Genomic DNA, 12,634 nt, shown 5'->3' with positions numbered 1-12,634 from the left:
CAGAGCAAGTGGGGGCCCCTCCCTACCCCTTCTGCGTGCAGTCCCCCCGCACGCTCCCCAGCGCTCCCACTGGGGAAATGGGGTCAGGGCATGGGGGCTTGCCCCACTCCTCCCCCCCCGCCCAGCACTCCTGCCGGGGAACTGGGTCAGGGTTCAGGGGCTTCCTGCTCCCTGGCAGGAGCGCTGGGTGGGCGGGCGGAGCAGAGCAAGCCCCCGTGCCCCAACCCTGCACCCCAGCAGGAGCACTGGGTGGGCAGAGCGGGCTGGGGGCTAATCTGCCACTGAGTGTCCTGGGGGATGTGGGAGAAGAGTATTGGGAGTCTCTTTCCTTTCTAGCCTAGGAGCATGCAGAGTATTAACTTGGTGGATTCTTGGGTGATAGATGGAGACCCATCTAGTGCATCCAGTTGACCTCTTTAACCTTAAATGGGCATGGATAGGTCTCTGTGTGCTTTCGGATGTTCAAAAGCAAAAGCTGTAGGAGCTCATGTTGTAGCTAAACTCGTGTGGTGTAAGAATATTCTTGTCCATGTCTCTGAATTTAATTTTTGAATATACAGAATGCAATGCTCATTCCTATTTTTCCTTTTTACATAACAGCCAAGATACATTGAACCTGTAGACAGATGTAGCCAGTATGTATGCATTAATATGGGATGGATGTTGTATAACGTTTCAAGGAACTGCCATAAGAACGTGGAGAAACCTGACTGTGGTTTTCGAGGAATGCCAGTTCAAGTTAACAGTGATAGTTGTTGTCCAGAATGGGAGTGTCCCTGTAAGTCATTGTATTGTTTATGTTACATTCTCAAATGTGAAAGATTAAAACTTGATTATGTAAACATCAAAATTATAAATTAAGGATTATAAATTCAAGAGGAAGGATTGTTTTGTGGTTATGGCACTGGCCTGAGACTCAGAATACATGGTTTCTATTCCTAGTTTAGCTACAGATTTTCTGTGTGAATTTAGGGCAAAATACTTAATCTCTCTCCATCTAAAAATTGGGAATTCAGTACCTCTCAGGAATGCAATACCACAGTAAAAATGCAACAGAAAAGCCTTTTCTTAAAATAAAATACATACATTGGAGAGAGAGAAATATTTTGTGGGAAAGCATAAATCAGCATTATTTTTATAGATTACTTTGCTTAATTTGGTGATTTTTTTTTCCTTTTGGAGTTTAACATACAGATTTTTAACTGTACTGTGTTGTAAATCAGGCTCCAGAACTACAACTCCAATGAGGCAATGTGCCATAGTGGGAAAATACAGTTTAATATTGAACTGTCTTGAAATGAAATGTCTCAGGTTAGTTCAACCAACAAATCAGAATGAAGCATTTTGATTTTGGGAATGTCAGACCATTCTGACTGAAAATATTGAGATGAAGCATTTTAACATTTCTATACTGAAATTTCCCTTCCATGAAAAATGTTAGAATATCAGCTTTTTTTCCCCAAAAGAAAAATGTTGAAATATCAGAATTTCCTGAGGGATGGAAATTCCGAATTTCACTCAACTCTAACTGGAACTCTAGGCTTTGACCTCAATAGATGTCTGTCATTTAATTAAAAGAGTGTTGCATCAGGCCCGAATTCTGATAATAGATGCTCCAATTTTATTTTATTTTTTTTAGGGTATACCAAAGTTGAGCATTAAAATATAGGTAGTCATATAGATGTGTATCTATATGACATTCTTGAGACCTCCATGTTGCAGCCACTGACTTTTCAGCCATAGAAGAATCATCGAGTCTCCCTTTTGACCCATGGAACAGACCCTCATTTCATGTAAATTGTCATAGCTCCATTCACTTCAACAGAGCGATGGCAATTTGCAACTGCAGAGGTTCTGTCCCTGTATACAGCGTACTCTTTAACTGGACAGAGTTGTTGCTATTGAACAACATAAGGTTCTTCTCCTCTTGGCTCAGTGTGCTGTGTGCACAGCAATTCCAGCTAACAGTGGTGGGTTTTTGTTTTTACAAAAGAGGCAACTATTGCCAAAAATAGAAGATTTTTAAGACATTTGTAGAGTTCAGTTTTGTGGTACCCTCATTAAATGTCAGTTCTTTTTTAGGTCAATGCTCTGTACTGTCTGAACTGAGCATTATTACATTTGATGGAAATAACATAGCCCTCTATAATATGGCTTCCTACATTTTAGTCAAGCTCCCAGGAGAAATAATTGTTGCTCATATTGAAAAGTGTCCCACTAATCGGGTAAGATGTTTGCATGCTATCACTTCCTCAATAACCTTAGTAATGTTGAATTCTTTTGGTACGTGTGTGTAAAGGCAGAACATAAATTAATATCCAGTTCACAGTGATAGCCAATTTAAAAATTGTAAGTTATTTATATTTCAGAGCACATGTTTTATTGTACCTCTTGGGAAATGAAACAGACCTCAGGGTAACTAGTAATTGTTGTATTTGTTATAAGGAAATGAAACTGTAGTTTTCTTTCTTATTGTCAGATATTCAACTCAGTAGGCTAGATCCTCAAAGGGTAAATCAGCATAGTTCCATTGAGGTGGTGAAGGGAAGTGCAAATTATATATCCCCTTCCGCGAGACTGTAGCAGTTGCAGAATTCAGTCCCATGAGAGGAAGGCAAGAGATGCCCATATCACTGTCTTCCTCCAGGGATTTTGCTTGTGATGCTAGGTTCAAGTTGCAGCAGGATCTCCACAACAGTTCTTCTGGGGCAGCAGATGCCCGAGTGATATGGTTAAAGCCTCCACCTCCCCTAACACTTCTAGAACTGCACTGGCTGGATGCGGGTGTTGGGGGGAACTTGCACCAACGCTACCTCTCTCTGGGTTGACTTTTTGCAAAACCCCAGCCAGGGCTACCTTTCCCAATGGCCCTTTCCAAGAAGATTGGCACCAGCTGCCTGGGGCTCGAGAGGAAAGGGAGTCCTGGCCCCTGGATAGCAGCAGCTCCTTACCCTGGAGCTGCTCAGCTCATCCACAGCAGGATTTGGGCACCAGCAGGGGGCATCTCCCTGTCTGTAGGACTCCAGTGAATGGGCAGTGTAGACTCCTTGTCACCCAGCCTGTGGGTGCTGATCCCCCTCACATAATGGGTGGTGGGTTTTTTCCCACTGGACAGAGTAGGATTCTCTTCATCTGGGCCCCTGCTTGTCCAGCCAGTCCCACACCTCAGTCCTTACACTTCCAGTCTGTTGCCCAGTCTCTTGCACTCTGCACACACACCCAGCAACCTGTAGCCTTCAGCCCCCTGAGACTCCCAACAATCCCCACACCCCCTAGTTCTCCTCCCTGAGCCTTTCTGGGTGAGCTCATTGCTGTTGGGCTTCTAGCTCTTTGGTGGCAACTCCTCCACCAGAACCTGGACACAGTGGAGTTGAAGCATGGCTGCAGAGTGAGTCCAGTGCAGCAGTGGTGGGTGGGGCACAGCCAGTCTCAGAGTGGTAGGCGAAGGCTGGGCACTAATATGGAGCCAGGCAGGTCACTGTGCTTGTGGCTGTGACCTTACCTGCGCTGAGCAGCTGGGTAGGTGGCGAGAGCACTTCCCTGGCATTCTGGCTGGGTGCCACTTCCTGCTTCTTGTAGCCCTGGTTGGGGGCCTCCCCTGCCCACTGGCAGCACTGCCAGATTCACCCACCATTACTGTTCCCTGTGGAGGGTACTGGGGCAAGTCTACAGAAATCTTGCTCTCAGAAATCTGTTGCTCTCATCAGTTGCCTAATCTGCCTATAGCTAGAGCAGCCTCTAGGTTAAAAAAAAATGTGAAATAGTTGTGGGTGAGGACAAAGTCACAAAGTTCAGCCACCAGGTTTGCTGTGACATTATCGGGGATACTGTTCCTGACGGCTTGTAGTCCATCTTTGTGTGGAATATTGGTGTAGAGGGCTTCTACATCCATAGTGGTCAGGATGGTGTTTTCTCCCTGGTCACTCATTTTCAGACCTAAAAGTCGCAATTCTCCAAAAAAAAAACCCTTCAAAAACAGACTCCAATGAGAATCTGCAGAATTGGAATTAATCTGCAAACTGGACATCATTAAATTAGGCTTGAATAAAGACTGGGAGTGGATGGGTCATTTCACAAAGTAAAAACTAGTTCCGCATGCTAATTTTTTCCCCCTACTGTTACTCACACCTTCTTGTCAACTGTTTGAAATGGGCCATCCTGATCATCACTACAAAAGGTTTTTTTTCCCCTGCTGATAATAGCCCACCTTAATTGATTGGTCTCATTACAGTGGGTATGGCACACCCATTTTTTCATGTTCTCTGTGTATATATCTCTTCCTGCTGTATTTTCCACTGCATGCATCTGATGAAGTGGGTTTTAGCCCACAAAAGCTTATGCCCAAATAAATTTGTTAGTCTCTAAGGTGCCACAAGGACTCCTCTTTTTTTTTTGCCGATACAGACTAACACGGCTGCCACTCTGAAACCTCTAGGTTAAAGTGACTCAAAAATAGCTTCTTCAAAACAAAGCATTATTGATCATTCACCCAAAGGTACAAAGCAAGTAGAGGGAAGGATAAAAACAATAAAGGCCTACGTACATATTTCCTTTTACCTTACTCTTAATCTTTCCTTGCGGGCCTTGTGTGTTTCAGCTAGCCCAGTTACCTCCATCTTTGGGCTGTGCAAAGGAGATGGCCCTTGCTGCAGCTTCGGCTTCACCCTCTGGCCATTTCTACACCACAGCCACTGCAGTGGTACAGCTACAGCGTGATAGCTGTGCCAGGGTGGTGCTGTAGCATAGAGGCTTTTTACATTGATGGAAGGGTATTTTCCACCGATGTAGGTAATCCTTCTTTCCAAGAGGCATTGACGTAGCCGCATGTACACCAGGGTTTAGGCTGACCTAACTACAATGCCCAGAATATGAAATTTTTCGCAGCCCTGAGTGATGGAGCTAGGTTGGTCTAAATTTTTAAGTGTAGACCGTGTCTCTCTCTGTCTCTTTGCCAGTTTGTCCGATCTCATGGACACACCCTGGACAGCTTCTGGCCGCTTACTCAACCTCCCACCCCTTTTCTAGGCCTGGGGTCAGGGCTGTCCCTAGCTATACTGGGGCCCTACGCAGCCCTCCTGCAGGGGGGAGGGGGTTGTGGGGCCCCAGGCCTCCATGTGGGGGGCTGGTCCCAGGCCTCCGTGGGGGTGGCGGGACTGGCTTGGGGGGCAGGAAGGAACCGCCCCCCAGCACTTACCTGCGGCATGGCTGGGGCCCGGTCGCTGCGCTTCCCGCCGCCGGTGAGTGCAGAGTCCGGCCCTGCTGCAGTCCTCAGGGGCAGGAAAAGGCGGGGCAGGGGCAGGGTGGGGGTGGAGGCTTTGGGGAAGGGGTAGGGTAGGGGCTGGAGCAGCATGCAGCTGCGCAGGGCACCAGGAAACTTGGTGCCCCAAATTTCCTGGTGCCCTATGTAGCTGCGTACTTTGCCTATGGGTAAGGATGGCCCTGTCTGGGGTCTGTAATGGTTAAGTGTTCCCATTGAGATATCTCTTCTCAGCCTTGGCAAAATGGCTGTGTCCTAGGGTTGGGAAGGGGGAGTAATCTCTTCACTACTGTGAAGTTGGCCATTGTGTTTGAGTGTTGGAATGCTCTTTATCTAGGTCGAGGTGTTGGCTTTCCTGCTTGATTCCCCAATAGGACCTTTGGCTCTAACTCCAGAGCAAATAAACAAACAACACAGAGGCATGCACCATATTAATAAACATATGCTTTGGGACGAACAGGAAGTATATGTTCCCATGTATAGTGAAAGTTTAGCTAGCATTAAGATTTCAGGAGAAGGACCCTTGGTGTTGAAAATGACTAATAATTTGTCATAGGAAAACAGGAGGAACGTTACTAATATCCCTGCATTTCTAATCTACTTTTTAAATGTTTTTCAGAGTGCAAATTCAATAAGAAAACTAGTGAGTATTTTGTTAATTTTTAAGTATACTACTTGTTATTTATTTACTTGTACATGCTAAAATAAATACTATCCGTAATATTCCCCCTTCCTCCAAACTCTTATTTTGGCATTTTTCTTACAAGGTTTCACCTGGAGGCACTTCAGGGCTCTGTTTTAAGAAATTAAATGTAACAACACCTACAAATAAAGTACTCATCAACCGCTTGGCAAGAAAGGTGAGAATAATTGTTAATATTCAGCATGTGTATATTTAAAGGGTAATTTACACAGCGTTACTCGGTTCTAGAATGCCGTAAACCAGTCTTTACAGTTTTAAGAAGTGTAGGAGCAGGGTTACTCCTGTGGTACAGCTCCATTCTTTCCTTGTTGTACTACAAGAGGAACAACAGTATTATTTTATAATATTTTTTGTATAAATACGCTGTTGGCCTTCCCAGTTATCCCTCTTTCATGAATGATTTAGAAAAAAAATTCATAAATATTAAATCTACCAAAGTCTTCCTGCTCTTCCTTCATTCTTGATCTCCTATAGCACTGAGGTCAGCTGCCTCTCCTCTTTATTGCTGGAAGTGGTGTTTGTCATTCTGTAGGTAGCATAGTTCCTCAGCATGATTTTAGGGGACACTCTGATGATGGAATTACTATCTTTCAGGTAGATATTGAACTAAGATCCTAAGCAAAGCTGTGGGAATCTTTTGTGATGAAATCCCAAACCAAGAAAAATGTATTAGTTTTTGGTTGGTTTACAAAACCAACATTTGGCCCAGTTTCACAGACTTTTGAAGAAGCACCAGGGATTTGATCATGTTGGTGGAAACTCTGAAAAACATGTTCATAATAGATGTTCAAAATGGAACCAGAATAAAAACTGTTCCTAGACTTGTTGGGTTCCTGATTTCCAGTTCTATGTTTAGTCCATTATATCTCCCTGCTAGTCAATAATAGGTAGGAAGAGAGAAAAAATGAAGAAAGCAGGATGAGTTTCTTATTTGGGCAGTTGAGTGTGGGAACAAGCAAGATTTCCTGTTTTCATAATTACAAAAGATTCTTCCTTCATCATTTTCTCTCATTGCCTACTTCCTTTGTGATTATAGGAGATGGAGGTTGACTAGAAATGCCATGATTTGCACACCCTGATTACCTCTGACAAATGTGATGGAAACAATCTAAAACAATAAAATATAAATGCTATTTGCTATTTCATTAAATGTGTTTCTGGAATTCTGCTGTTCATTTTAAAATATATTTGGTTTATTTAGGTAGTAGTGGATTCTGTAATTCAACCTTTACCTTTCTCAAAACATGGACTGTGTATTCAGGATACTGGTGCCATGTACGTCATTAATACACCTGCTGGCATTAGCATTAAGTGGGCTCATGTTACAGGCATTATAGATATACAATATGGCTTACATTCTAACACATCTACCAAGACAGAAGGACTTTGTGGTAAGATTATCTTCTCTATTTATCTTTGTTTGTATTATATTTTTTTCACTAAAGTTTTTTATTTTTTTAGTCTTCTCTCACTTAAAAGTTGTACAATACCCCACTTCTTAATGTCGCTGCCAATCAAGATCTATCAGCCATTATCTGTTGTCGTCTTAAAGTCCTTCAGATATGAAACTCTCATTAATTTTAATGAAAATTCTACCTGATCTGGGTTCCCAGGATTGGATCCATAATCTATCAATGAATGTTACTTCTGTTTCAAAGCACCTGTTTAAATAATATCAGGATAAATAATTATCACTACATTTTATGTATTTATCTCTATTTGAAGTGCACCCCTCAAAAGCTCTGGCTGCATGTAAAAATACTAATGAAATCCACTGAGCAAAAAGAACCAAATTTTGTGCTCAGAAGAAACCACCAAGGAATGAGTTGAGGTGGAGGCATTGCATTCAATGGGCTTTGCAAAGGGATGCTAATGCCTGAAGGGCTTTCTCCCCCATCCATTGTAAAGGAAGGAATGGCCTAGCCCTGGGATGATGGGAGCAATTACCAAATCTATGGGTTTGGCTAAGGAGCTGATTCCCTTGTAGACGCAGGAGCCAGATCCAGGCCTGCTATGGTTCCTTAATCCACAAGGGTAACTGCTTATGGACAGGGCTTTTTGGTTTTCAGTCTTCAGAAAGACAAGCCATAGGAAAAAAGAGCAATGCAAAATAAAACATGGTAAAACTATCTGTGGCATGGTGTTGGTGCCTCATGAAGTACTGAGTGCATCCCTAAATTGATGTCTTTCCAGGCTCTTCGACATAAGAGGCACATGACAGATTTAATAGGGAAGAGAACAAAAAGTAAAGATTCATAACTAATGTGACCTATAAATTTGTTATTGACTTGATACAGCAACTCGACCATATAACACATTTAATTTGGATATAACTTCTGCAGAGTGTAATGAATATTGATGTGGAAGCACATAAACACAACAGCTGCAGGAGAAATATTTGTTAAAACTGGGATCTTGTGGTTACAGCAAAAGTGTTCTAAGAGTGAGGACACTCTGTTCCTCAATTTCTGAAGAACTGATAATTAACAGTTGCTAGTGCAGAAAATCACAGGAACAGTTTTGAATAATATATCTCTTTTCCCCCCCAGTTCTTATTTTCCTATCTGGAGTCACAGATCACAGTTTTAAAAGCTTTCCTCTTCCCTTTAGCTCTTTGTAGTCAAATTCAAACTGACAAGATAATATTATAATCCTAAGTGTAAAGAGGTATTTTAATTTTTAATTTAATTTGTATAAATACTGCTCAATACCAGTCACAATGTAATTTAACAATTACTGCTCTATATAACTCATGAATTTTATTTGAACTTCAAATTATTTTATTCTTTTTAAAAGAATTAATTTCAAAATAACAGGCCAATGTTAATTCCACCAGATAAAATATATAGACTAAGCCAGTGGTGGTGAGTTATATGGACCTATGGTGCCCAAGCTCCAGGAATATTCAGGGCCACCATGCACCTTCCCCAGAGCGTCTCCCAGCACTGGGGGTCCCCGCCTGGCGCTGCCACCACTGGCAGCATAGCGGGGCTAAGGCGGCTTCCTGCCTGCCCTCGCTCCACGCCACTCCCAAAAGCGGCTGGCACGTCCCTGTGGCCCTGGAGGAGAGGGTGTGTGTCTCCGTGCACTGCCCCACCCCAAGTGCCGACTCCGCAGCTCCCATTGGCCTGGAACTACGGCCAATGGGAGCTGCAGGGGCGATGCCTGCGGGCAGTGGCGTGCAGAGAGCCCCCCCCCAGGTCTCCCTACCTAGGAGCCTCTGCCAGAGAGGTGTGCGTGTCACTTTTGGGAGCTGCGCAAGGCTATACCCCTCACCCTCTCCCGCGCCCCAACCCCATGCCCCAGTCCAGAGTCTGTACCCAAACTCCCTCCCAGAGCTCTCCCCCGCACCCACTTCTGCACCCCACCCCGCTGCCCCAGCCCAGAGCCCGTGCCCCACACCGAACTTCCTCCCAGAACCCAACCTCTGCACCCTCTCCTGCACCCAAACTCCTTCCCAGAGCCCGCCCCCCTCCTGCATCCCAACCCCCTGCCCCAGCCCGTACGCATACCCCATATCCAAACTCCCTCCCAGAGCTCTGCCCCGCACCCACTTCTGCACCCCACCCCGCTGCTCCAGCCCAGAGCCCGCAACCCACACCAAACTTCCTCCCAGAGCCCAACCCCTCCACCCTCTCCTGCACCCAAACTCCTTCCCAGAGCCCGCCCCCCTCCTGCATCCCAACCTCCTGCCCCAGCCCGCTCCCCATACCCCGTACCCAAACTCCCTCCCAGAGCCTGACCCCTCACCTTTCCCGCACCCAAACTCCCTCCCAGAGCCCAAACCCTATCCTGCACCCAAACTCCCTCCCAGACTCTTAGGCAGGTGTGTGTGTGTGTGGGGGGGGGGGACTTGGACCCGGACCCGGACCTGGACCTGGACCTGTTCATGCATGTTAAATCACATTTTAAATGAGACTTTGGTGTTTAAATTGTATGAAGCAAAATTTGTAGAGTTTGATAATGAAATCATCCAGCTACTGTAATTGCACCAGAATAACAAATTTGTTTTACATCCAGACATATCAGGAAGATCTCAAGACACAAATCATGCCTACCAGGACTTTAAAAACACGTAAACACCAATTAAAAATCCATTATGACTCAAGAGGAAATTAAAAAGTGCTCTATGGCCTGGGAAGAAAAGGAAACAACCAAACAAATTAGATAATAATAAAAAGACATAGGAACCCCAGCTGCCCATTCCCCAATCAAAAATATTCAGTGTCACCTTGGGTGTAGAGAACTCTGCTACTTATTTGCTAAATCAAACTCCATCCATAAAGATTCAAATTCTACCATTTTATTGTTGACTTTGTATAATATATATTTATAGGAAGGTATTTTAGTGATTTCAAAATACCCGTCTTTGAGTATGGAAATTGCATCTGTTGTCTCTCCGTACAATATCAAATTCATAAGAGAATAGTGAACATTAATTTTTAAAATATGTTAGATGCATCTTTCTGCACTGAGAAATCAAGTAACACAAGTATTTGTGGTAAAGAAGGCAATTTATTCAATTTTTTTAAAATGACTTTTAATAACTTCTAGCGTTTAGAAATGTTGAGATAAATCCAAATAATGTGCCAGATTATGAGCTCTTTCCTGCCCACGGTGAGTTCCACAGTTCAGGGCACCTGTTTCCCCTTAGTGGTTCAGCAAGAGCTCCCATTCTCAGGCTTTTGGACTACCTGGCCATTGCCTCTCTTTGATGGAGACACCCATCTGTCTCCCTTCTGACTGGGGTATCTTCAGGCTGGACAGTACCCTTCATTATTCCGAGCAAGAGACACTGCCTAAGCAAGCCTGCTTACTTTCTATTCATAGGGTTAACAGTGTAACTGTCCACAGTTATAAGTTACCACACAGCACTTCCTATGCAAGCCTAGTTTATTCTTAGTGTAAAAGCACTACAGAAAAACATATTAAAACAATAAAAGAACCTATACAGATGTTAATAATCTTACCAGAGATTCTATTCCCACCACCTTCAATATGGGTTCTGGCAAGTGAGTCTTGAAACCTTCCCAAAGGGGTCTCTTGTGGTGACAAGGTCATAAGAGCCTCATTTCAGAACTAGCACACTCGTGATATGTTTAGTTCACCCTTATACAGTTTAAGGGTCTTTCACCTGGGATTGCCAGGAGCAGGTAATTAGCAACAAATCTGAAGTGGGTATTTGCATTCCCCTCACCCGCAACTATTTCCTAGGAAATCCACTTTATATGCATTGTCCTAAACTGTGCTTTGAAGTTCCTCATATCTCCCAGAGATTGCATTAATCTTATCTTCCTGCTAAAAAAAAATTCCATACAATCCCACAATAGTACATATTTGCATTTTTAATACAATGAACTCCAAAGATGTTAAACTTAATTCAAGAAGGTTTGTCCAGGATATTGCAGTCTGTCACAGTGAGCTGTTATTTGCATAAGCACTCTTATTTAAATTTATAATAGAACTTGTGGAATTAGGTCCTACTCAATGTGAGTAAGAGTGTCAGAATTTGGTACAATCTGAGTGAGTTTGCCATTCTGCCTGTGACATATTGTAGTATCCGTTTGGTTAATCCATGTCTGAGAAAGTTTTTAATTGAACTGTATGATCCGTCTGTCTAACTAAAATATTATTGATAATAAATACCCAATAAATAGTACCCAATAAAAATTAAAACCATATTTAGGAAATTCTAACTTTTGCAAATGCAATAGACTATTGCAAATAAACTTGTTTACAAACTGATTTGATCCAAAGTTAACATTACCTTATCATTTGCACTTTTCTTTAATTGAAGAACAAATGTTCTATATTTATTCACTATATATGATGCACTGTTTTAAGGTGTGTGCAATGGAGACCCAGTTGATGACCTCAAGATGCAAAATAGGACTATAATTACAAATATGGAAGAAATTGAAGCATTTATTAAAAGTTGGGAAATTGAGAAATCAGTTGATGTAGCAACCAGGAGGCCAGTAAGAAATTGTACTGAAGATAACTGCACTTACTGTATGGAGCTGTTAAACAGAAGAGTTTTTGTCCCATGTCACAAAAAAGTAAGTACAAAGAAATAAGCAGTTCCAAGTCTAAAATAATTAAATTGATAATAATAATATAATGTATAATATTTATTTTTATGTTTCACTTGCTTCCAGAGTTTTGCCAAGATACTGACTGAATTAATTCCTCCTCCATGTGCTCATGAGTAACCTCAGATGGTCTCCTGGTCCGCAGATCTCTGAGAGCTTGTCTTCACTGCATTGTTAGCTTGAGCTGTACCTCAGGTTTTGCCCCTAATCCAGCTCCTGTCCATCCGCACACATCTCTAGCTTGAGCTAATTGGTGGTGCTTTAAACTCTAGCTAACCAGCCTCGGGGGCGGGGGGTAGATGAGGATGTGCTGAAGCTTGAGCTAGTAATGCAGTGGGGGTATTGCAGCTCAAGTTACAGCAACTCACCAAAAACAACGAGGAGTCCTTGTGGCACCTTGGAGACTAACAAATTTGTTTGGGCATGAGCTTTCGTGGGCTAGAACCCACTTCATCAAATGAATGGAGTGAAAAATTCAGTTGGCAGGTATAAATGTACAGCACATGAAAAGATGGGAGTTGCCTTACTAAGAATAAATGGACACAAATCAGACATCAAGAATTGTAACATTCAAAAACCGAT

At 43.1% G+C, this 12,634-nt stretch overlaps 1 protein-coding gene across 1 annotated transcript in view; it reads left to right on the top strand.

The window, feature by feature from the left end:
• Positions 1-12,634, top strand: part of OTOGL (otogelin like) — a 129,159-nt gene that overhangs the window by 85,595 nt on the left and 30,930 nt on the right. Inside the window, exons 37-42 of the mRNA XM_073338544.2 lie at positions 601-778; positions 2,083-2,225; positions 5,877-5,900; positions 6,025-6,117; positions 7,162-7,351; positions 11,805-12,019. Of these exons, the coding sequence (XP_073194645.2) occupies positions 601-778; positions 2,083-2,225; positions 5,877-5,900; positions 6,025-6,117; positions 7,162-7,351; positions 11,805-12,019 (843 nt within the window). The remainder of the gene's footprint in view (positions 1-600; positions 779-2,082; positions 2,226-5,876; positions 5,901-6,024; positions 6,118-7,161; positions 7,352-11,804; positions 12,020-12,634) is intronic.

Source organism: Lepidochelys kempii, chromosome 1 (assembly GCF_965140285.1).
Source record: "Lepidochelys kempii isolate rLepKem1 chromosome 1, rLepKem1.hap1, whole genome shotgun sequence".
Lineage (NCBI taxonomy): Eukaryota > Metazoa > Chordata > Testudines > Cheloniidae > Lepidochelys > Lepidochelys kempii.
The sequence above is the reverse complement of the archived record's forward strand: the minus strand, read 5'-3'. Positions and strand labels throughout refer to the sequence as shown.